This window comes from Narcine bancroftii, chromosome 11 (assembly GCF_036971445.1).
Source record: "Narcine bancroftii isolate sNarBan1 chromosome 11, sNarBan1.hap1, whole genome shotgun sequence".
Classification (NCBI taxonomy): Eukaryota; Metazoa; Chordata; class Chondrichthyes; order Torpediniformes; family Narcinidae; genus Narcine; species Narcine bancroftii.
In genome coordinates this window covers 69,746,362-69,771,565 of record NC_091479.1, presented here as the reverse complement: position 1 = coordinate 69,771,565, position 25,204 = coordinate 69,746,362, and the positions used below count along the sequence as shown (strand labels likewise).

Sequence of the window (25,204 nt, the reverse complement as noted above, 5' to 3'; positions counted from 1 at the left end):
TGAAAATACAACAATGGTATATAGAAATGAATAAAGGTATTCCATTAGAAAAAAATAACATATAGTTTAAGAAATAATATTGAAATATTCGAACAAATATGGGAGCCTTACATTAAATACAATAGTGAAAACCTACCGGGGACAAACATTACCTAAGTTGATGGAAGGAGAAGGAAAGAAAGGAATGGACTCAGTAGAATTTCTGGTGTATTTTTGTTGAATGACAACATTGTCTGACTGGATTAATGCAACCTAGATTGTATACCTAAAATGGATGAGAGGGGTGGGGTGGGGGGGTGGCTTGGGAGGAGGGAGGGGGGGGAAGAAAAAGTCACTGTATATGTGTGAAAAAGAAAAAGTGTGTATCATGGCTAATGTGATTTATGGTGTGAAAAATAAAAAATTAAAAAAAAAACAAACAACCCCAAAATTCTTTTGCCTGTGGGCAAGGCAGAATTACCACTTACTGTTCGTGCAAAAAACTTCTCAACATACACATGTAAATAATGTAAACAAATTGACTGTGCAATAAACAGAAATTTAAAAAAATTTAAAATGTGCAAATGTAAGTTCCTTTAAATGAGTCCCTGATTGAGTTTGTTGTGGAGGAGTCGGATGGTGGAGGGGTAGCATTTGTTCCGGACCATGGTGGTGCGAGTGTTGCAGCACCTTTTCCTCTTTCCTGATGGTAGAGCGAGAACAGAGCATGTGCTAGGTCACGTGGATCCTTAATGATCGCTACTGTTTTCCAACAGCAGCGCTCCCTGTACATGTTCGATGGTATGGAAGGTTTTGCCTGTGATGTCCAGAGCTGTGCCCACTACCTTGTGCAGGGCTTTCCACTCAGGGGTATCAGTGATCATACCAAACCAGTTAGCACACTTTCCACTACAAAGTTCAAGTTTCCCAGGAATTCCGACGTCGTACCAAACCTCCGCAACTTCCTGAGCAAGTAGAAGTGCTGACACGCTTTCTTCACGATGCCATTAGTATCTTGGGTCCAGAAAAGATCCTTTGAGAAAGTGTCTCACGAGAACTTAAATTTGCTTACCTTTTCCACCTCTGATAACAAAATGATCACTGGATCGTATACCTCTGGTTTTCCCTTCCTGAAGTCAGCAATCAGCTCCTTGGTTTTGGTGACATGAATAAGAGGTTATTGTTGGTATACCATTCAGCCAAGTTTTCAATCTCCTCCCTGTATGCTGACTCATTGCCCCTTCCTTAATAACCCACTACTCTAGTATTATCAGCAATTTTGTAGATCTTGTTGTTGTACTGAGCCACATGGTAGCAAGTCAAGCAGAGGGCTAAGAACACAGCGCTGTAGTGCTCCGATACTGATGGGAGATTGTGGAGGAGATGTTTTTACCGATCCTCACTGATTGTGATCTGGAGGTGAAGAAATCCAGGATCCAATTACTCAGAGGTGTGTTGAATCCTAGATCTTGGCATTTGTTGATCAATTTTCAGGTGATGATGGTGTTGAATGTCAAACTGCAGTTGATAAAGAGCATCCTGATGTATGCATCTTTGCTGTCCAGAGATGGCATCCACCTTAGTCGACCTGTTGCTACAGAAAGTAAATTGGAATGGGTTCATGTCATATTTAATGCATGAATCATCAAGAATATTTGCCATAAGTGGGTAGTAGCATCATTGATTTATTATGGCTCAGTGTCATTAATTTTAAACTTTGGTGCAGAAGTGTGGATGATTTCATGTTGTCTTGCTGTCCTTCCCAAGTTCACTAAAATGATCAGGATTCTAACAACTATCCTCCAATTATATCTGCACAACTCAAATAGAATTAAACTGATCGTTTCAATTTTAAACCACAGAGTCATCAAACAGAGAAAATGGTTTGACAATGTACCAAGCTTAATTATTTTTGATAAATTAAACTACTGTTGTGGAGTCCACCAAAGCTAATTTGACCTGATGCAGGACGACAAGGTCGCAAATGTCATGATAATGAATATGCATGAGATGTCTGCAGATAGAGGTGGAGCTATTAACCTGACTGGAGGTCAGAGGGCATGCGCGCGATGTAGGAAGGGCGGAATAGTGGAATAATGGAAGCAGAGAAATAAATACACACCGATGTTCAACGGGTAAATCATGTGTTGATGGTGCTATCAATTTCACATTTCGGGCCGCAAATGTGACATTGGCGACGAGGAGAAACATTTTGGATTTTGAATCCGTGGCTTTGAGCTGGAACATTTCATCATGGCAGTCACTGGAGCTGAATTTCTAGCACTTCGCGGTGTTCCTCATTTTGACCCGACGGGCGATGCAAGCACTGTGAGCGTGAAGTGGAAGGCATGGCTTGAAGAGTTCGAAGCTTACGCTGACATTCGTGGCCTATTTCTCGATGGGAGTATGGCGGAGCAGAAAGCGCAGCGGAGGGCGTTACTTCTCTTCACCGCAGGACCTGCAGTTCGGGAAACTTTTAAGACGATTTCGAATACTGGAAGGAAGGAAGAATACCAGAAAGCTGTAGATGCATTGAATGCACTGTATGTGGTGACACCGAATGCCACATTTCGACGCCATTTGTTTCGCAAAACAAAACAGGAAGATGGGGAAAACGGTCGCCCAGTACGTGACGAGATTGCGACAACTGGCTGTTGGATGCAATTACGTGGCAACTGATTTGGACAACCAGTTATTGGATCAAGTCGTGTAGCACTGCACATCAGACAAACTCAGAAGGCGACTGCTGGAAAAAGGGGGTGTGTTGAAACTTACCAATGCTTTAGCAATTGCTGCTGCATTAGAGGCTGTTGAGGGGCAATTTCGTACCATGAAACTAAAAGACAATTCAAGCCAGCCCAGTAAAGACAAAGTTGGTCAACAAGTAAATAGGCTCTTGCATAGCCATAGGCAGCCAAGAAATATGCCGACACGTGACTTGGACTGTTACAGATGTGGAGACAGAGGTCATTTGCTGCCCAGCAAAAGGCAAAGTTTGTAGAAAGTGTGGAGGTAAAGACCACTTTCAAAGAAGTGCAAAAGCAAGTCAAATGCAAACCAGAATGGGAAGAGTACAGCTTCTAAGGACAAAGCTTGGGGGAAAGGAAAGTCTCCTGGAAAGAAAGGTAATTATGGACGGAGAAAGCAAGGAACTATTTGCCATATAGAAGGTGACCCAGAAAGTGACGATGATGACGACAACCAGGATGGGCAGAAATACTATCAGTTTACATTGAATGATGTACATCATGAAAAGGTCCCAGTGATAATTGGTGGTGTGACAGTTCCGGTCATTGTAGACTCAGGCAGTGACAGTAATGTAATTGACAGACACTTATGGGAGGAATTGAAAAAAAAAGATAATTTGTACATCAAAGAAGTGTTCAAAGAAACTGTATCCATACACAGCAACCAAGTCATTGCAGACCATTGGATGTTTCACTGCGACTGTTGAAGCTGGTGACAAGCACACCGAAGCAGAGTTTGTTGTCATAGACGAGAGGGGAGAACCATTGCTGAGTAGACGGCGCAAGATCTGGCAATACTTCACATTGGAGCTCGAGTTAATTCAGTTCAGTCATATGAGGATATGAAGCAAGAATTCCCCGCAGTTTTCAGGGAGTAGGAAAGCTGAAAGATCGACAACGAAAGCTAGCAGTGGACAAAACGGTCAAACCCAAGGCGCAACCAGTGCACAGAACCCCATTTGGACTTCGTGGGAAAGTTGAGGCCAAAATCAAAGAGTTGATTGAGCAAGACATTATTGAACCTGTAGAACATTCAACGCAATGGGTCAGCCCAGTAGTGATTGTGCCAAAACCAAATGGTGACATGAGACTGTGTGTTGATATGAGGATGGCCAATGAAGCTATAATTCGAGAATGACACCCCATACCAACAGTAGAAGAAGTATTCCAGGAGTTAACAATCAGTCAGGTGTTCTCAAAAATCGATTTAAAATGGGGCTATCATCAACTAGAGCTGGACCCAGAATCCAGGGACGTGACAACATTTGTGACTCACTGTGGATTGTACCGGTACAAGAGGCTATCGTTCAGCATCAATGCAGCTCCTGAGATCTACCAGTACGAAATCCATCGAGTGATTCAAGGCATTCCTGGAGTCGCCAACATTTCTGATGACATCATAGTCCATGCGGCTACACAGGAAGAGCATGACAGACGGTTGAGGCTTGTGCTATCCAGACTACAGGGGGCAGGCCTTACTGTGAATGGAGACAAGTGCCAGTTCGGTGTCTCAGAAATGGGCTTCATGGGACACAGGCTTACAAAGGAAGGACTGAACCCAGCTGATGCCAAGGTGAAAGCTGTTGCCGATGCACGTGGACCTCAGAATGCAACGGAGATGAGGAGTTTCTTGGGATTGGTCAATTATTGCGCAAAGTTCATCCCTAACTTTGCTACACTAACAGAACCACTGAGGAAACTAACCAGGAAAGGTGTACCATTCCATTTTGGCCCTGAGCAGAAGGAAGCATTCACAGCTCTGAAACAAAGTCTGACAAATGCCAATACTTTTGGGTATGATGATCTGGATGCACCAACCAAAGTCATAGCAGATGCTAGCCCTGTTGGTTTAGGAACCGTGTTGGTCCAGACGCATGATGAGGGACCAAGAATCATTGCCTATGCCAGCAGATCTTTGACAGACGTTGAAAGGAGATATTCTCAGACAGAGAAAGAAGCACTCGGACTTGTATGGGCCTGCGAGAGATTCCATGCATATTTGTACGGCATTGAATTTGAACTCATCACGGACCATAAACCATTGGAGGTGATCTACGCCGCCAGGTCCAAACCGTGTGCCAGGATAGAACGATGGGTGCTCAGACTCCAACTGTACAAGTACAGAGTAGTCCACATTGCTGGGAAAGCAAACATTGCTGATCCGCTGTCCAGATTGTTGAAAGATGGATGCCCACAATCCAAGTCAGAACTGGGGACAGAAGCAGAGAGCTTTGTACGCTTCGTAGCTATCCAGTTGACACCGGGAGCTGTGACAACGAGGGAAGTCAAGAGAGAGTCAGAACATGACCCAGAACTCATGGAAGTTAGAAAATGTATCCAAAGTGGACAATGGGACAAGTGCACTCACAAGGCATATGTTCCCATTAGAGACGAACTTTGTTGCTTCGGGCAGTGTGTGTTGAGGGGTTGTAGATTGGTGATACCACAGAGGTTGAGACCGAAGATCGTATCATTAGCTCATGAAGGACACCTAGGTATTGTTGGTACCAAGCAAAACCTCAGGAGTAAAGCATGGTGGCCAGGTTGTGATAAAGACGCGGAGAAATTTGTCAAAACCTGCCACGGGTGTCAACTCACAAGTAGGAGTAATCCCCCAGAGCCGATCCGGAGTACGCAACTCCCGACAGGACCGTGGATCGATGTAGCTGTTGACAACTATACAATTGCCAATGCCAATATCAAAGCAGTTCATCTGCTAATTTTCTGTTTCTATTATCACTTCTTTAGTGATATTGCATCCACTCTTGACCCTCGCTTACTCTTTATATATCTGAAGAAAACTTTTAGTATCCTCTTTTTATTAGAGGTTGGCTGACATTCACATATCAGCTTTTCTCCCCTTACTGCTTTTATTTTGTTGCCTTCTGTTGGATTTTAAAAGATGTCCAAACCTCTGTCTTCCCACTAATTTTTGCAAAACTGTATGGCCTCTTTTTTGCTTTTATATTGGCCGTGACTCTTGCCTTGATTCATCCTCACTTTAGAATGTTTCTTTGTCTTTAGAATAAAACAATCCAGCTTCTTCTGGATTACTCCCAGAAACTCCTTCCATTGCTGCTTCACTACTGTCCCTGCTATGGTTCCTTTTCACCACTTTGGCCAGTTCTTCTCTCAATACTCTGTAGTTATTTACTCAACAGCAACAAAATCAAACTTCACCTTCTCCCTCTCAGACTACAGACTGAATATTGTGATTACTACCTCTTTTACTTAAACTCTTTAATCAAATTCAGTTCATCAAACATCATCAAATACAGAATTGCTTTTTCTCTTGTGGGCTCAACCACAGCAAGGACAGAGAAACAGCCAGTGGAATGAAGTTCAAACCATAGGGCTGGAGACTTAAATAATTCTCAATTAACTTGATATTTCCAAAGTGTAGTTCACTTGCTTGATAGAGGTAAAAGTAATGGTGAAAAGTTAGCTTGATGGCAGCCACATACGAATTTTAATGGCCTGTAAAGAAGGAGAACCAGAGGAGAGAAAGAGGCTATAGCAGTGGACCAATGAGGGGCTCAGAGACTAAAGGACTCACACGAGGTTTTGAACTCCAGATAACTGCAGGGAAAGGTGCCAGTGCTCCCTCAGTGTCTTTTTGATCAAATTGGAGGTTCAAAACAATTACAGAAGAAACATTGATGGAACACACACACAAAGTTGATCTGCTGCAGCTGGAAAAACACCAAGGCACAAGGGAAGAAAACCAACAGACTGCTTGAGGATTAAGTTAGAGTAAAGATAGACTTCTGCAGCATCCAGCTAGAATTTATATATCGGTTAGCTGAAAGCAATTGCAGCACCAAAGACCCATGTTCAAATCTGGCACTGTCTGCAACAACTTTGCATGTTCTCCCAATCTCTCTGTGGGTTTCGTCTGGATACTCCTGTTTCTTCTAATGCCCCCCCCCAAAAAAAAGGGGGTTTGTAGGCTTATTGGTATATTTGGGTACCACAGGCTTGTGAGCTGGTAGGGTCTGTTACTATGCTATATCTCTAAACTTAAAAAAAAAATCCAAGATAAGAATAGAGCCAAGAATATACAAACACTCCTTTGCTTTCTAAAACAACATTGGAGGCATTTCCGTTTGTTCAGAGAAGTTTTAGGATGATTAAAATTCAAGTGCATTATGCTTTTTCATGTATAGAATGTATCAAATATTATAACCCAAAGAGAAGAAGGGGATTTCAGATGTCCAGTTTATCAGCATTGGTTCCAGTCCAAACAACTCAGCAAACTTAACAACTTGCCAAAAAAAAAAATCTGTGGTCAGTGGTAAAAATTTAAAATAACAGCAAAGATTCAAAATCAGCGCAATACTGTGGTCTAAACTTTCGCTTGCCCTTCCTCAACCAGCACAGGCTCAATGAATCAAAAGCACCACATTCTATATTGCTCATATTCTGGACTTCACAAGCTAAATTCATAAAGTAAATTTTAAGCACAGATTATTATGTCAGAAAAAAGGTTATCCTTACCCATGAGCTTGTTTTGAGTGATGGACCAAATCTTCGGCCATGTCCAAAATCACGGTTGTCAGCAGAATATCCCCGATAATCTTCCAAATGAGTGTAATAATTATAATCATGGCTTGCGGTGCCCCTTCCTCTTCCTCCTCCTCCTCCTCCTCCTCCAGCACCACAGTCGTAGTCCTGCCGCCTCTGCATTATTTTTACCGTTCTTTGAAATTCCTGCGAGAATAAGAAAATGTCCTTAAACTTTTTTTTAAAAATCTTAAAACATTGGGAATATCTCATAAAACAGCAGTTGATCAAAAAGCTTTGCAACTTTGCAATAAACACATGTTTTAAATAACAATGAGTGCTGGAAAACTATTCCATTGAGGATGGTAGTGTATCAATTCTTGCTTAGTTACTTCCAAACCAGAGAGCTATTGGTTAGCAATCAGAAATTAAGTCTTCCATTTATTTTCTCTGCCAAATAATGATCTTCAGTTACCGGAAGTCAGCACATACCACAGATTAAATGCACACCTTTTCTATTCTGCTGGTGTTCATGCTGTGCCATAGAATCGCAATTGTATGACAGGACATCCACGCCAACTTTTTGCCCATCTACACCAGTACCATTTGCCTGAATTAGGATTCTATTTTTCTACACCATGCCTATTTAAATGACTATCTGAGCACATCAAATGTAGTCAGTGCATCTGATTTCACCATCTCCTCTGGCAACATGATCAGAATAACTGCCATTCTGAAATCTGTCAAATCCAATTTAAAACTCCTTCCCCCCACCTTAAACCTATGCCTTCTGGTTTTTGATACTCCTACCTTGGGGAAAAGATTTTGATGATCTAGTTTTTCTATGCCTCTTGTAAATTTATACCCCTTGATCAGCTTACCCCTCTTTCTCTTCCTTCTCCAGTGACAATAGCATATCCAATTTCTGTCTCTCCTCTGCAAACTCTCCTGCACAATGACATCTAGTGGAGCCTAACTTGTATTTCATACAAATTGCAACATCAAATCCTAGCATTTATATTCTACACCCCAATATAAGACAAGCATGTGCCCATCATGCATTTATTAACACCCCAATTTTTAAAATTAATTTTGAGCTTGAGCAAGTGTTTAAAAATACATCAAATTATTCACATTTAAATTTAGATATTAGTAAAGTTCAGAAATGAATTCTGTGTGATGATGGTTCGTAAATTGTTCTAATTTTTGTAGGTTGCTCACTTTATTTCTTGTCATTCTCCATTCCTTTGTTTCATGCCGGACTTTCATTGTATTCTGTACATGATGTGGGCAAAAGATTTGCCCATAAGACTTAACTAATTGCTCTGTTATATGCCATCTCAAACAGCAGTAAACTTTGGAATTCAATTAGTTGAAAGTAAGTTTGCTCAACCATTGCCAAGTGTCAACCATAATGGTGTGGAACTGGAGTGAAACCAAGGCCAAGTTGGCTTCCTTCTTTGAAAAAACATGAGAGAATCAATTGTGTTAAGTACAAGAGCAACAGAATGGTTTAAACAACGTGATTCATTAAGTTGGGATAACCAAAAAAAGGATGGAGAAAAAGATTGATGATGATCTTATTGTCCTATGCACTTGTCTAATGTACATATGTGCAAAAATTGCCTGCTATAGTCCATCAGGTACTTGCAAAAGAAAACTATAACAGTAAACTAACTGATTTAAATTAAGAGAAAATAGGTAAAATAGATGTAAATATTGTAATCCTAGCGCAAAAATACAATGCAATATTGGCAAAGCAGATATGCTGGAGATATGCCAGTCTCGCAGCATCCATAGCAGGTGCAGAAAATTTACCCTCCTCAAGCTATGAGCAAAAAAATCAAGTGTCTGAATTAAAGGCTGAGGAAAGAAGGGGTGGGGGAGGAGTACAGACAAAAGGTATTACTTGGATATGATAAGAGACAAGGTGAGAATTGATTTTTGCTGAGCAAACTCCAAGATTCAACCCCTCACTGTGTAATTGGATCCTTAATTTCATCACCTCTTGAGCACAATGAAAATCTCCTCCATAATATCCATCAGTACTAGAGCACCAAATAGGCTGTGTTGTTAGCCCCTGCTCTACTTGCTTTATACCTATGACAATATCAAAGTATTGGTTTGTATAAAAAGAGGACATACAGAAGGGAGATTGAAAACTTGGCTGAATGGTACACTAACAATAACCTGGCACTCAATGTCACCAAAACAAAAGAGTTGATTGTTGACTACAGGAAGGGAAAACCAGATGTGCATAATCCAGTAATCACTGGTGAGAATCAGAGGTAGAAAGGGTGGGAAGATGCAAGTTCTTGAGAGTCATGATCTCAGAGAATCTTTCCAGAATCCAACATATTGATGGCTTCATGAAGAAAGCTCATCAGCATCTCGATTTCCTCAGGAGTTTGAGAAGATTTGGTAAGACATTGCACCACCACCACCACCCCCCCCCCCACAAGCATAAAGCCCTGCAAAAGGTAATGGGGACAGCCCAGGACATCGCAGGCGAAGCACTCCCCACCATCAAAAACATCTACGGGGAATCCTGCTATCGGAGAGCAGCAGCAATTATGAAGGAACCACACCACCCAGCACATGCTCGGTTCTCACTACCATCAAAGAGGCATAGATGCCACAAGACTCGCACCATCAGGTTCAGGAACACCTGCTACCCCTCCACAGTCAGATTCCTCAATGACAAACTCTATTAGACTCATTTAAGGACTCTTACTTCTGCACTTTATTATTTGTTTCTTTCTTCTCCATATTGCAGTCAGTTGTTTACATGTGTAAAAATTAAATCTGAGACAGGAAAAAATAGAGAGACCTTAAGAAAAGGAGATGGGGAAAGTGCAAACAGTCCTTTTGTGCTATCAGAGCAGTCTGTGATTAGTGTACAAATAGAAGGTTCAAAATTCTGATAACTGTTGGAAAGAAACGGTTCTGGACCTAGAGCTCCTGGATTTCAGACTTCCATTCCTTCTTTCCAGGGTGGTCACGTGTCCACGGTCTTTTTTGATGTTAGCTGCCGCCTTTTTTTTTTCCACACTGTGAACCATATCAACCAAAATACATCCAAACATGTCCCTCTTAAATATACACAGTGGCATTTTCTCCCCGTTTCCCCCCCCCTTCCCATCCCCTCCAAAACCAATAAACATTCAACATATACAATACAATAAAACCATTAAACAATGTCATCACACAATGAAAATAAACATGAAAAATGTGTCATCTACTTTTACGCACTGGATCAAGTCATTTTGTCTTATCATTTTAGGGGGTGGAGGTCCGCAGTAGGCCCTCTCTGTTGTCTTCCATGTACGGTTCCCAAATTTGTTCAAATAATATGACTTTATTTTTTAAATTATATGTTATTTTTTCCAATGGAATACATTTATTTATTTCCATGTACCATTGCTATACTCTCAGGCTCTCTTCTGATTTCCAAGTTGACATGATACATTTTTTTGCTACAGCTAAGGCTATCATAATAAATCTTTTTTGCGCTTCATCCAGTTTGAGGCCTAATTCTTTACTTCTTATATTACTTAGAAGATCTCTGTTTTTTTTGGTATGTTTTTTGTGATTTTATTTAATACCTGATTTAGATCTTCCCAAAACTTTTTCACTTTCTCACATGCCCAAATTCCATGTACTGTTGTTCCCGTTTCCTTCTTGGCGAAAACATCTATCTGATAATGTTGGATCCCATTTTTTTTTATTTTTGGGGCGTGATATATAACCTGTGTAACCAATTATACTATATCATGATCATGCATAACCTTGTGTTTATTATATTCTTCATAGTTCCAAAACATAACTTTTCCCATGTTTCATTTTTTATCTTTATGTTTAAATCTTTTTCCCACTTTTGTTTGGGTTTATAGCTTATTTCATTATTTTCCTTCTCTTGCAGCCTGATGTACATGTTCATTATAAATATTTTTATTATCATTGTGTCTGTAATCACATATTCAAAGCGCTTTCTTCTGGTAATCTCAGTCTGTTTCCCAATTTATCCTTTAAGTAGGCTTTCAGTTGATGGTATGCAAACATTGTACCATGAGTTATTCCAAATTTGTACTTCATTTGTTCAAATGTTAATAAATTATTTCCCAAAAAACAATTTTCTATTATTTTAATTCCTTTTCTCTCCTATTCTCTAAAGCTTATCTATTGTAAAAGGGATACACTGATTTTCCGTCAATAACAATTTTAGTGTATGGTAATTTGTTTTTTTCCTTTCTACGTGAATCTTCTTCCATATATTGAGTGAATGATGCAATACTGGTGAGCTTTTATATTGTACCAACTTTTCATCCCACTTATAAAGTACATGTTCCTGTACCTTCTCCCCTATTTTATCTAGCTCTATCTTGGTCCAATCTGGTTTTTCCCATTATTTGATAAAAATTTGATAAGATACCTTAATTGTGCTGCTCTATAATAATTTTTAAAGTTTGGTAGCTGCAAACCACCTTGTTTGTACCACTCTGTTAATTTATTTAACGCTATCCTCGGTTTCCCCTCCCCTTTCCATAAAAATGTCCTTATTATTCTCTTTAGTTCATTAAAGAATTTCCCTGTTAAGGGAATTGGTAATGATTGAAATAAGTATTGTATCCTTGGGAAGACATACATTTTAATGCAATTTACCCCCCCTATCAACGTTAGCGGTAATTCTTTCCAATGTTCTAAGTCCTCCTGCAATTTCTTCATTAGTGGCTGATAATTTAATTTGTACAAGTGTCTTAAATTATTATCTAACCTGATACCTAGGTATCGGATTGCTTGTGTTTTCCATTTAAATAGTGATTCTTTTTTAAATTCTGTATCATCTGCATTACTCATTGGCATCACTTCACTTTTATTTGCATTGATCTTGTACCCCGATATTTCATTAGCTGCCTTCTTGAGGCAGTTGCCCACATAGAAATCTGCATTGGATGGTAAATCAAAGCCTGTAATTAACCTGGCTTTGTTACTACCTTCTGCATTCCTGAGCAATCAAATTCCCAAACCAGGCTGTGATTTAACCAACTCCAATAATCAATCTCCTTTCCATAGTATATTGTGACAACAGGTGAGCAGGCTTTTTTGATGACCAGAAGGCTGTTAGCAAGGCAGTTCTCCTTGCTGAAAAAGATAGCTTTACATCTGAAGATAATATGGATGCTCTGGTCATTCATGCAGAAAAAATGCAATGTAATCCAGAGAAGTATCAGAATTACATTTTGGGAAATATATGATTTCATCTGTGAAAATAATTTCCTTTATTACCCAAGACAAAGCATATGGAAACAAAGAGATTAAGTTTAAGTTCGCACATTATGGGAAAGATATGGGCACTGTCGTGCACGTGATAGAAATTATAAAGGACGACAATAAAATCGAAGATACAAGAAAAGATCTGCAAGATTGCATTTTTGACAACAGATGTTGAAGGGAGACTTAATTGACGATAGATCTCTTTTCAAAATTAAAATTACGAAAAGCCCTGAAATTGAGATGACCTACTTCCCTCAGTAGAAGCATTATTAAGCAAGGAACATACATTTAAATCAAATGAGAAGGATAGGAAAGATAAACATATTAATTGAAATGATTCTTTAGGTTTTGAGCTGACTGCCTGAAAGGGTAGAGGTAGAAATCATCATCTCATTTAGAAAGTACATTGCTAGAAACCACGTGAGGGATTTTTCAGCGATCTGGCAAGTATTTCTTCAATGTGTATGAAAACAATGTATGAATCTACGATTCAATAATGTACTCAATTGATCCTCAAGTGATGGAATGCATAAGTATTTATCAAATCTAGTTAGAACGTCAGCTTTCAGTGTCTGGAAGTACAAAGGTGAAAAAGAAGCCCATTTATAATTGAACATACTGCATTGTGTGGTCTTCCAGAATGGAAATGGCCTGGTTGATTTCTTTCACCACATTGTGAACGTGACTCAGACCACATCTCCTCTTCTATGTGATCCTTAGCTACAACAGAAAAATAGGTCATTACAAATATGTACTAAATGAATAATATACATATTTTATTTTGCCATTTTCATTGCAGGAATATTATGCTGCCTTTTCATATCATGGCAACTTTGAAAGATGCCTGCTGAGCACAATCAATTCGCCCATATTATAAATTGCAATATTATTGAATTGGCAGGCCCTGTGTTATCATATACCATTGCAAATGATTAGACCAATCCATGTCTCTTAGCCTCTTGGGTGGCCTCCCCTCAAGTCTGTCCTGAGATGTTGGTCCATCAACTCAATCCTAAAACCCAGGCATAATCCTAACAAATTAGCACATTATTAGCACACAAATTCTTCCATCAAGTCTTCAAATTGCATGTTTTATTTTTTAAATGATCTCATCTCAATTTATTTCTCTCTATGTTCACTATATCATGGAAGAGGTTACAAAAACAATATGGACAAAATTTCTTAATTTAACTAAGCATTCAGAATGTAAAAAAATGCTCATTCAAATCCCTTAATCAAACCTAAAAAAATAAAATCTCAACTGCTTTGGAAGTATTTGTACTTCTCCACTAAACAGTCTACAATAAAACACTACATTTGAAAATGGAAGTAATAATGAAATTTCACAAATGAAAAGGTTATTGATGTTTTGTAATTCAGTACAAAAATAATTAGTTCAAAAACAAAATGACTCCTGAACTGTTAAAACCACTGATTTACCATAAATGGATTTATTGTTTATTCTCAATTGTGAAAGCCTCAATGCCAATATGTGATGGCATTTTGCAATACAATAAAACATGCATGCAAAATTTCCTTTCAACCAATACTCAGAGCAGCATTTCACAGTGGAAGACCAAGACCATGCCCCCCCCCCAAAAAAAAACCCCACACTACAATAGCAAGATTACTCTGACCTTGCACCACTACTGGTCGTGAAAAGAATTAAAGAAATAAACATCTGTTTGAGATTTGTGGGTGAACAATGAGGTGGATCAGGCATAACACGAAAGTTGTGGCACCAAGGAGGCAATTCAGTCCATTGAAGCCATATTCATTCTATAAAGGAATCCTGTAGCTCGTTTCATCTTCTCCCAATTCAATTCTCTTTTTAACATTATGAATGTTTCCATCGTCCAGGACAGGGCGTTTCAGACCGCTCGTCTTCATTTCACTTTTGTCCCTTCACATTACACCTCCTTCCCTTTGAAAATTAACCCCACATAGTGCAAATCAATGCCCAAATACCTCACTCACTCGAGTTTCGTTTGACAGCCCGAATTGGAGAAGGGGAAACGATAAATTAAAGAAAGTTGGGAGGGGGGGAAGAGAAAGGAGAGGCAAGCCTTGAATTTGGCGTCCAGATAGAAAGGAGACAAAATATCGTCATGAATTGCAAGAGTGGAAATACAGCCTGGAAACAGCAACCCAAGAATACGGATGTGCCATACATCAACACGACAGACACATCCACACCGTCTCCACCCTCCTGCTCAAAGGCATCAGGCTGGCGCTGGCCCAGGACCCGGGGAAGAGAACAAACCTTCCTCTATCACAGGCCGGCCGCCATGTGAGCGCCACCCGTTGCCAGGGAAACCACACCGTCCTGACCCCGTATGAAGGGAGGTCGTTCCCACCGCGCGACCTTCCCTCCGAGCCGTTCAAACGCCTCCAAACCCCCGTCCCGGAACGGGCAGCGCGCATGCCCGAGACCTTGGGCCGAAACCGCGCGAGACTTCCATCCCTTTCCCCCCACCTACTTGTGCGGAGCTCTCGTCCAATCACCCGCTCCGGACCAGGATTGGGTGGAGAGGAGAAAGCCGGTCTCAGGCCAGTTCGCGTTCGCTTGAGTTTGACACCGGAGTTGAATTCAAACCATTATCAATTGGTGGGAACCGGAGTGCGTCTTCAAATCAAAGTCTTGAAGTGGCTGGGAAAATCCTTGAGATGGAACCAAGTGACACCATTGAAAATGTGAAAGCCAAAATCCAAGACAAGGAAGGAGATCCCTCCCAACCAGCAACACTTGATCTTTGCTGGGAAGCAACTGGAAGATGGGCATGCCCTGTCTGACTACATCATCCAGAAAGACACCACTCAGAGTTGATGCTCTGCACGTCCTTGCTCAAAAATACAAATGTGACAAGATAATCTGTTGCAAATGCTACACCTGCCTGCCTGCATCCAATAGTCATGAAACCAAGTTTGGTCACACAAACAACCTGCACCCCAAGATGAAGTTGAAGTAAATGTCATGGGGTCTGGCTGCCTATTTGTGCTGAGTTTCCAATAAAACCCCATTGCATTGCCAAAAAAAGTAATGGCAAGGGCTGAGAAGGCTTTGGTTCAATTGCTGGAAATAGGATTACTATGGATAGGTGTTCACTGGTAAGCTGATTGACTCCATCTTGTAGTTACTGGTTTCCCAGGTTTTGTCTTCTGCACATTTGAAACTGCCATTTGACTCAATCTCTATGTGTTAAGAAAACCAAATGATTCTCATTGTAAACTTTTACAACATGAAAATGGGCCCCTCTGCCCAAGTCTTCCATGCTGACAGATTTGTCTGCCTAGGTTAGTCCCATTTGCCTTGACTTGGGCAATATCCCTCAATTCTTCCTATCCTTGAATCTGTCCAAGTATCTTTTAAACTATTTGTAATTGCATATGTCTTTACCACTTCACCTTGCAGCTTGTTCCAGATGCTTATTATCCTGTGTTAAGAAGGTGCCTCTTTACTTACCCAGTAGGGCTGCTCCATCCGGCGGATGTGAAGAAATCGAGTCCGAGGGCATTCGAGGTGTCGGACCTGGTGGACTTCAGAAACAGAGAGGAAACAGCAGGAAGGTCACTTGGCTGGGCGGCCTGGAGTCAGAAAGCGAGGTGGAGGAGGATGAAGCAGCTCAAAGGGGTAAAAGAAAAAACAATACAGGGAGGTGAAAGGCAAAGAAAGGAGGCAGAGGGCCTGATGCCTTTTGCAAAGGAAATGCTGGAGGCTGTTAGCCAAATCTAAAAAAAACTTTGGTGGCAGGGCAGGGGACAATTAAAGAAAGAGTGGATAAATTGACAGATGGGGTATCAGAAACAGACGACTTCAGCGGGTGGAAGAAAGATTGGATAAAAGGGAAAATGAAATGGATGCGTGGGAGAGGGACAGGGTGATGGGAGAAGATATAGATATCTTAGAAAATCTCAGGAGGAGGAACAATGTTAAGATGGTGGGGGGGTGAAGGAGGGTACGGAAGGGAGAAACGCACACTGGAGTTGCTGAAAAAATGGATCCCAGATATGCTGGGGAGGGAACAAATTGGAAATAATCTGAATAGAATGTGTCTACCAATCTCTCACCAACCCCACCCCACCCGGGGCCAAATCAAAGACCATGTCTCACCAGGGTGAGACTCCTCCGCTACAAAGATAGAGAGAATTTTTTTAAATATAAACGGGCAGTGGCAGTGGGAGCAAAGGCAAGGGGGGTGGTCAGGCAGAATATGAGGGGGGAAGGTTTTATTCTACCCAGACATAAGTGTGGGGCTATTGAGGTGCAGGAAGGAATATGACCCAATCAAAAGGAGCTTTAAACAAAAAGGAATCGAGTTTACTCTCCTTCACCCAGCAACAGTGAAGATGGTAAGGGTGGGAGGGGAAAGAAAATATTTTTAGGGATCAAGGGAGGCAATTGACTTCGTAAGAACCCTGTCATCAATTTGGGATTAAATGTAAATAAGGTGGAAAGACAGAATCAGGGAATGATAGACTGTAAACATTGTAATTATGATAACCATGAAGGGGGATAAGCTTTTACATAGTTATTGTTTAAAGATGAATGTATATTCAAGTAAAGAATTAATATGGGGAGCTCAAGTTAAGGGTGGGAAGACTAAGCCATAGATGGGTTCATTGGGCACTTTTCAAAATGTCAGGGGAGTTGGTGCCAATAGCTTGGCTATTGGTGCCAGGGTGGGTAAAGTTAAACCAGGAGGAGAAAGGAGGAGGGGGGGGTGGTTTGGGGGTATTTAATATACTTTTTTAAATTGCTGGTTTTAGTTTTTTTTAAGTTTGCTGAAGTTTTGTTTTAAGCATGGATGACTACTCCAGGAGTCAGTGAAAAACAAAAGCGACGAATAATAAGTGTCAAAGTACAAGGAAGAAGGGGGGGAAAGAAAGGATATTGGGAAAATCCTGAGGTAATGGAATAGATTAATTCCCCCCTTAATAAAAAATTATAAAAAAGAATTTTAAAAAGGAATAAGGTAACACCCTGTCTCAATAAGGCAGGGAGTGTGAATACAGAAAAGGGACAGAGTGCAGACGACATGCTTTTGTTTCTTTTGGAGGTGTATTCATTGTTATTTCTTTTTCAAATTTTGGTAGGGGTCGTAGACTCCATGATGACTAGTATTGAGATAAACTTTTCATGTGTATTTGTAGCAATGGGCGGGGGGGTGGGGATACAGACTCTGTGTGTGTGTGTGCGTGTGTGCGTGCGTGCATTAAAAATCAAAAATAAAATATTCAAAATAACTATTTAACATCCATACCCCTCATGATTTTACATACCTCTAAGGTTACTCCTCAGAAAAATACCAGAAATATGCATGTGGAAGTTTTATATTAATGTCTTCTCAATTCTTGTATCTGAATAATTATTAATTTGGTTGCAAGAATGAGGAAATGAAGATTATGGTTTTACCCATAAAATCCAGTTAATAAAATGTGATCCAAATGTTTTTTTTAAAGTATGTTTCAATTTCATGTTCAGCAAAGAAATATGATTTATGCACAAGCTGCTGTCCAAAACATGTCAAAATGGTCATGCAAGCTCTTGCATGTCAGATGACATTTTTCAGTACTTTACAAACCATTGATCCTACGAAGAAGCTTCGTCAACCCTCTTCTAAATATCATGAGTGTTTTGCGTACATAGATGTATACACTTTTTGAATATTTGTTTTCTCTTATGTTGATAATGTCAGTAGACATACCTTCAGAATCTCCTGAGACTGATCTAAGACATTCTTGACCCTGGGACCAGGCAAGTAACATACCAACCTGGAGTTTCACTTGCATTCACAGAGAACCTTGTCTGTGCTCCTGACTTACGTCCCTTTTGCTATTGCTCACTAAGTTCTTGACCTACTTTCTTTGCAGCAGAGCCAGTTGCAGTGCCACAAACCTCTGACATTTTACCCTGAGAGGTTACTCCCCTTTGCCAATAGTACCCAGTTTTGTCAGTGCAGAGGAAATGGAGTGCAAACCTTTAGTACCATGTTGGAACAGTGTTTGATTTTAAGGTCTCAGCTATTTCTTGTTGACACATAGTGAATCCAAGTGGCTGAGGATTTGCTTCTTTTTTTTAATGGGAATCTCAAGAATGCAAAATGGCATTTCTGACTGGGAATTACAATTGCCTCAGATTTGGCCTAGCACTTACATGATGGGTCCTGCCGTTGTTAAAGATAGGAGGCGTCGCGACAACTTAACCTGTTAATTGTTTAGCTGTCTAACATCATTCCTGTTGAGACGTGGCAGCTGGATAGCTTTGATCTGTTGATTGTGGGAATGCTCAGATCTCCATTCAATGTTGCTTTAGCTATTTAATACACCTATAGTCCTGTGCCACAAAATTATCAGGTTCGTTTATTTTTTTAGGTATGTTTGCGACTACTCATGCCATGCCCTCTAAAGAAATAAATAAAGGTTGATCTACATCTTAACTAAAAGTAGCGAGGGATGTGCTATGCCACCAGGTTATCAATTATGAGAGTGCACATGACAACTATGAGTGTTACCATGACAATTTTGAGCTGCAGATTGGTTACGAATCTGTCCCATGTGGCATAATTGGCATACCACTCCACACGGAGGATTTTTTCACAGTTAAGAAAGGACTGTCTCTACTAAGGTTCCGCATTACTCACTTCTACTGAGATGTAATAGACAGATGGACAAGAACGAGGTTTACCAGTAGTATTAGAGAGACACGAGATGCTGGGATCTGGAGCAATAATCCACTGAATGGACTCAGTGGGTCAAGCAGCAATTATATCAGCTATTTCCCAGTGATTATACCAGCAATCTCTCCTCTGAATTCTGTCCTGATTAAGGGTTCTGGCCTGAAATGTCAACAATTCTTTTTCTCCCACTAATGGCGCAAGACACACTGAGTCATTCTGGCAGATTATTTGTTATTCATTGTATTGGCTCATTCACTATCAGCCATGGACCCAGAATAGCAGCAGTGTCCTACAGGACCAAAATGGCCAGTCAGTTTTAGTGCTATCAAACCACTCATAATCAAACATTTGCTAAGACCAGGTCTTCCTTCTGGTATTGTACAACATGAATGAGGGTGCAGAGCGTGGCAATCAAAAAAGGTTTCATTATTTCATGGGATCTGTGGGCTACTTCCTTTCACCTGCATACCACCACCAATCTGACTAATGAAACAGGAAGAAATCGGAGACTGTGAAGACAAGGTATGCAAGGGATAATTCTGTGAAAAATTGCATATTTTGAACCAGTAGTTCTTAACCTTTTTCTTTCCACTCACATACCACTTTAAGTATCCCTATGCCATCAGTGTTGTTTGATCAGTAAGGGAATGATTAAGGTGGTATGTGAGTGGGAAGGGAAGGTTGAGACTGCCCTAGACCCATTTGTTACTGAAATATTTTGCTTGAGAAAAATTGTCATTGGCCCATTTCCTTTGGACTTATGAAATCGTTCAAAAAAAGAGTAAATTAGGTATGATTAAAACAATGGTTTTCAAACTTTTTCTTTCCATCCACATATCACCTTAAACAATCCTTTACTAATCACAGAGCATCTATGGCTTAGGGAATACTTAAAGTGGAATGTAAGTGGAAAGATAGAGATTGAAAACCACTGTTTTGAACCATTTAAAATTTATTAACTAGAGTTGCCAGAAATCTAAAACAAAAAAAATTCTGAGTACATTGAGCAGGTCAAGCATCATCTGTAGGAATAGAAATTCAAGCAAACACATCAGGTCCAATGCATTCCACAGATGCAGATGCCCTAATGTCAACATTTTTGGTTTTACTACAGTCTCATTGTTTCTTGATTGGTTTGTGTGACTACAGATATGGGAATTGATTAGATGATCAATTTAACTTTGATTTTTTTTCTAGTTTTCTTTTTCCACTCTAACATAGTAACAACTGGGTGATTTGCTGGCTCATTTCAGAGAACACTTGAGAATTAATCTTTGGCAACCTATATGTGCCAGATTACAGGATTTTGCAAAAATTCAGTATTTTTTGTTTATAACATGTTTTCTTTTCAAAATTCAGATTATCAACCCAAGTTAAAATCCACAGCTATGTTTGATGTTATTATAAATATCTTTGGATAATCAAATCAGTTTTTAGGTTTTAGTTCTATAACATCACCACTAAAGCACCTTCTGAAAAGAAAATAATATTAACTTTTGAAAATCAGCACTGCCTTGAAAGCCTTTGCTTCATGGAAACATTTCTGTCAAAGTCACACCATTACTTTAATAAACACTCACTAGCCTGCCAAGTGGAAGTAAAAGTTTTGACTGTTATCTAGCAGAGCACTAACAATCTCTTCTGTTGTGATGGGGTTGTATCCGATGACAAAATCTGAACTAAAAGAGGAATGAATAAAAGCAATATTTTCTGCATGTTATTCTGTGGAAGAAGCTGACTTAGTATGAAAGTCAGCACTTGTACATTTTACTTTTCCTGGTAAAGTGTTTCCCAATCAGCACTGCTGATCTCAGTCTCCCGTAAATTATGGCAACCAAAGAGATTTTAACCAACCTTTCAAAAATACAAGTTTCTTCAAAGTAAATAACAATACACTGTACTACAAGGGTATCGGTAAGAAAATGGAGGGATGAAAATATTTGCAAAACAAACAATCACGATATTTTATCATTTTACTCAGCTTCCAGCTAATTTTTAACAATTTTCTGAGCATAATTAATTTTTTTCAAGAAGATATATTTGCAAAAATAAGTTTTCTTTTAAAAGTTTTAAAGTCAGGAAAAAGATTGCAGCGGTGCTCAGGCAGGACAGATCAAAGCTGAGGAATGGGAAAGGTATGATAATACTCATGGGGTTGTATTAGAGTCAGGGAGAATTGAAGGAGCAAATCTGCAGATAGCAGACAGCCGCAGAAAAAAAATTGTGATAGTAGGTGATTTTAACTCCCATACTGTAAAAGGGCTGGATGGCTTGGAGTTTGTCAAATGTGTCCAGAAAAGTTTTCTAAACTAACATATAGAGGTACCAACTAGAGAGGGTGCAATACTGGATGTCCTATTAAGGAGTGAGATAGGACAGATATGTACGGGGTTCAGTGATCATAATGCCATTAATTTAGAGTTAATTATGGATAAGGATAGGTCTGGGCCTCAAGATTCTAAATTGGAGAAAGGCTAAATTTGAGGATATGCATGGATTGGGATAAGTTGTTTTCTGGCAAGGATGTGCAAAGTAAGTGAGGGATCTTCAAAAGGTGAAATTTCGAGAGTAAAGCGTCTGTATGTTCCTGTCAGGATGAAAGGCAAGGTTAGAAGACATAGGGAACCTTGGTTTTTGAGGGATATTGGGGACCTGGTTCGGAAGAAGAGAAAGGATATAGGCAGCATAGAGAAAATGAAGTACTTGAGGAGTATAGAAAATGCAAGAAAAATTTCAAGAAATCAGGAAGGCTAAAAGACAGGAGGTTGCTTTGCAGTCAATGTAAGTGACAAAATTGGTCCCCTTGAAGATCGAAATGGTCAGCTTTGTATGGAGCCAAAAGAGATGGGGGAAGATCCTAAATTTAGATTTTTTCCCCCCTCTAGTCATTAAGGAAACGGGCATTGAGTCGTGGAAAGTAAGGAAAATCAGCAGTGAGGTCATGGAATCTATATAGATTAAAGAGGAGGAAATGCTTGCTGTCTTAATGTGATTAAGGGTAGATAAATCCAGAGGACGTGACAAGATATCCCTCGGACCTTGAGAGAGGCTAATGTAGAAATCGCAGGTGCTCTGATAGAAATATTTAAAATGGCCTTAGCCATCAGTGTGGTGTCAGAGGACTGAGGGTAGCTCACATTCCATTTTTTTTTTTAAAAAAAAGATCCAAAAGTAACCCTGGAAATTATAGGCTGGTGAACCTGACGTCGGTAGTTGGTAAATTATTGGAAGGTGTTCTAAGAGATTGAATGTAAAATTATTTGGATAGCTAAGGACTAAATAGGGATAGTCAACATGGCTTTATGCACAGTAGATAATGCTTAACCAATCTTGTAGAGTTTTCAAGAAGGTGACCAGGAAAGTTGATGAAGGCTGTGGATGTTGTCTCCATGGACTTTAGTCAAGCCTTTGACAGGGTCCCACATGGGAGATTAGTCAGGAAGGTTCAAACGCTCGGAATTCATGGTGAAGTAATGAATTGGATTCGACAATGGCAGTACAGCAGAAGCCAGAGAGTAGCGGTGGGTGATTGCTTCTCAGATTGGAGGCTTGTGACTAGTGGTGTGTCTCAGGGATGGGTACTGCAACCATTGTGGTTTATCATCTACATCAATGATCTGGATAATGTAGCAAATTGGATTAATCAATTTGCAGTTGACACTAAGATTGGAGGTGTTATGGACAATGAAGAAGGTTTTTTAAGATTGCAGAGGGATCTGGATTAGCTGGTAAAGTGGGCTGAAAAATGTCAAATGGAATTAATGCAGACAAGTGTGAGGTTTTGCATTTTGGAAGGACAAACCAAGAAAGGACATACACAATAAATAGTAGGGCACTGAGGGGCGTGGTAGAACAGAGGGATCTGGGAATACAGATACATAATTTCCTGAAAGTGGCATTACACATGGATAAGGTTGTAAAGAAAGCTTTTGACACGTTGGCCTTCAGAAATCAAAGTATTGAGTACAGGAGTTGGGATGCTATGTTAAAGTTGTATAAGACACTGGTGAGGCAAATTTTGGAGTTTTGTGTGAAGTTTCAGTTACCTAACTGCAAGAAGAATATCAATAAGATAGAGAGAGTGCAGATAAAATTTGCCAGGGACTGAGTTACAGGGAAAGGTTAAACACGTTAGGTGTTATTCCCTGGAGAGTAGAAGAATGAGGGGTGATTAATTAGAGGTATTAAAACTATGAGGGGATAGACAGAGTAAATAGAGATTTACTTTTTTCCATTGAAGGTTGGTGAGATTCAAACAAGAGGACATGGGTTAAGGGTGAAAGGGGCAAAGTTTAGGGGAACATGAGGGGGGAACTTCACATAGAGTTGTGTGAGTGTGGAACGAGCTTCCAACTGCAGTTGGAGATGCAGGCTTGATTTTAAGATTTGCGGGAAATTTTGACATGTATAGATGGGAGAGGTATGGAGGGCTATGCAGTTTAGTGGGACCAGGCAAGAAAAAGGGGTTTGGCACAACTGCAGGGGACGAAGTGGCCTATTTTTGTGCTGTAATTGTTCTATGGTTCTATATACTTACTTTTATTGAACTGGGACTGGTAGGACGGCGGCTGCTTGTTTTGTTCTGGGGAGTAGCCTCTGCTGCTGATGCTTGACCCAGAATGGCTTCGGGGAGATTCTCTTCTATAGTAGGAAGCTTCCCTTCTTTGAGGTGAACGCTCTCTTGCATGTGGGGAGCAGTAGAAGTTCTTTCTCAAGTTATTCCTGTTGGAATACCAAATATTTCACCTGAAAGACTTTGTTACTCTAATTATTCTTTACATCTTCCTTACTGCTTCTTTTCAAAACAAATTAGAAAATAAAGTCACCACACAGCATAGATAATAGTCAAAGTATGGCAACCTTCTAGGAGACAAACTGATGTATTCACTTTATTATCACAATCTCAACGAGTGCCCATCACTAACTCCCCCTCATCTCTGCCCACACAAGATTACCCGAGCAAGGACTGAGTCAAGATTATTATTGTCATCTATTGTTCAAGTACAACCCGACGAAACAAGGTTCTCCAATCCTCGGTACAAAAAAATGCAGACCTACAACCAGACATAACACACATACAAATAATACACATGCAGGACAAGTATCATATCTATATAAATAAATAGATTTTGTTTTGTGCGAATGAGAGCCTCAGCTGGTTAGTGAGAGCAGTTCCTTTGGTCATTCAGCATTCTCACTGCCCGTGGGTAGAAGCTAGATCCTCAGCCTGGTGGTGCTGGCTCTGATCCTCCTGTATCTCTTCCACAATGGGAGCACCTGAAAGATGCTGTGTGTAGTTGGAAGGAGTCCTCAATGATTTTGTGCACCCTCTTAAGACAACAATCCCGGTGTATCACCTTGATTGGGGGAGTGGGGGGAGGGGGAAGGCAGAAGGAAGAGAGACTTCAGTGATCCTCTCTGCCACACTTATGGTCCAGTAGATTGACCTCTGATCCATTTCTCTGTAGCAACCGTACCACACTCTGATGAAGCCAGCCAGGATGCTCTCGAAGGAGCTCCTATAGAAGGTTGAAATAATGGTGGCCAGTAGCCCGAACTAAAGATTGTTTTACTACACCTGAAAGAATAAAACAAATATTTTGCAGCACTAGCAGGGCTAAAGAGAGAACACTAAAAAAATGCACACTAAAAGAGTGCCCTGCAAGTGAAGAAATGTCTGACATTTGCAGAATAGACTTAGGAAAAATCCTTTCTTTTGCCTCTGACCTTTGATCCTGGAAGATGAGAATACAGTCCACAGTAGAAAGCCATTAGTTGAGGCAGGCAGGTAAATGTGATGCTGTGCCAGTGACAAGATAGTGATCTATTACTGACCACGTGCTGGACTTCATATGAAGCAACAGCAAACCCTTCACATTTGGAGAAATATATATTGTGTTAAATTTCCTGAACTGGGCACATTGTCTATTGATACACTGGAGAGACTAATATATTAACCACAGAACTTTAGAAGAGATGCAAAAATGCTGACACAGAATTGTTGTGGAAAGGATTGTTTTCAGT

General features: G+C 40.1%; 1 protein-coding gene across 6 annotated transcripts in view; it reads right to left on the bottom strand.

The window, feature by feature from the left end:
- Positions 1-25,204, bottom strand: part of pphln1 (periphilin 1) — a 141,678-nt gene that overhangs the window by 65,346 nt on the left and 51,128 nt on the right. For all 6 annotated transcript variants that reach the window (XM_069903306.1, XM_069903303.1, XM_069903307.1 and 3 more), the window contains 3 exons: positions 23,718-23,902; positions 13,123-13,223; positions 7,224-7,436 (listed from right to left, as the gene is read on the bottom strand). In XM_069903306.1, the coding sequence (XP_069759407.1) occupies positions 7,224-7,436; positions 13,123-13,223; positions 23,718-23,902 (499 nt within the window). The remainder of the gene's footprint in view (positions 1-7,223; positions 7,437-13,122; positions 13,224-23,717; positions 23,903-25,204) is intronic.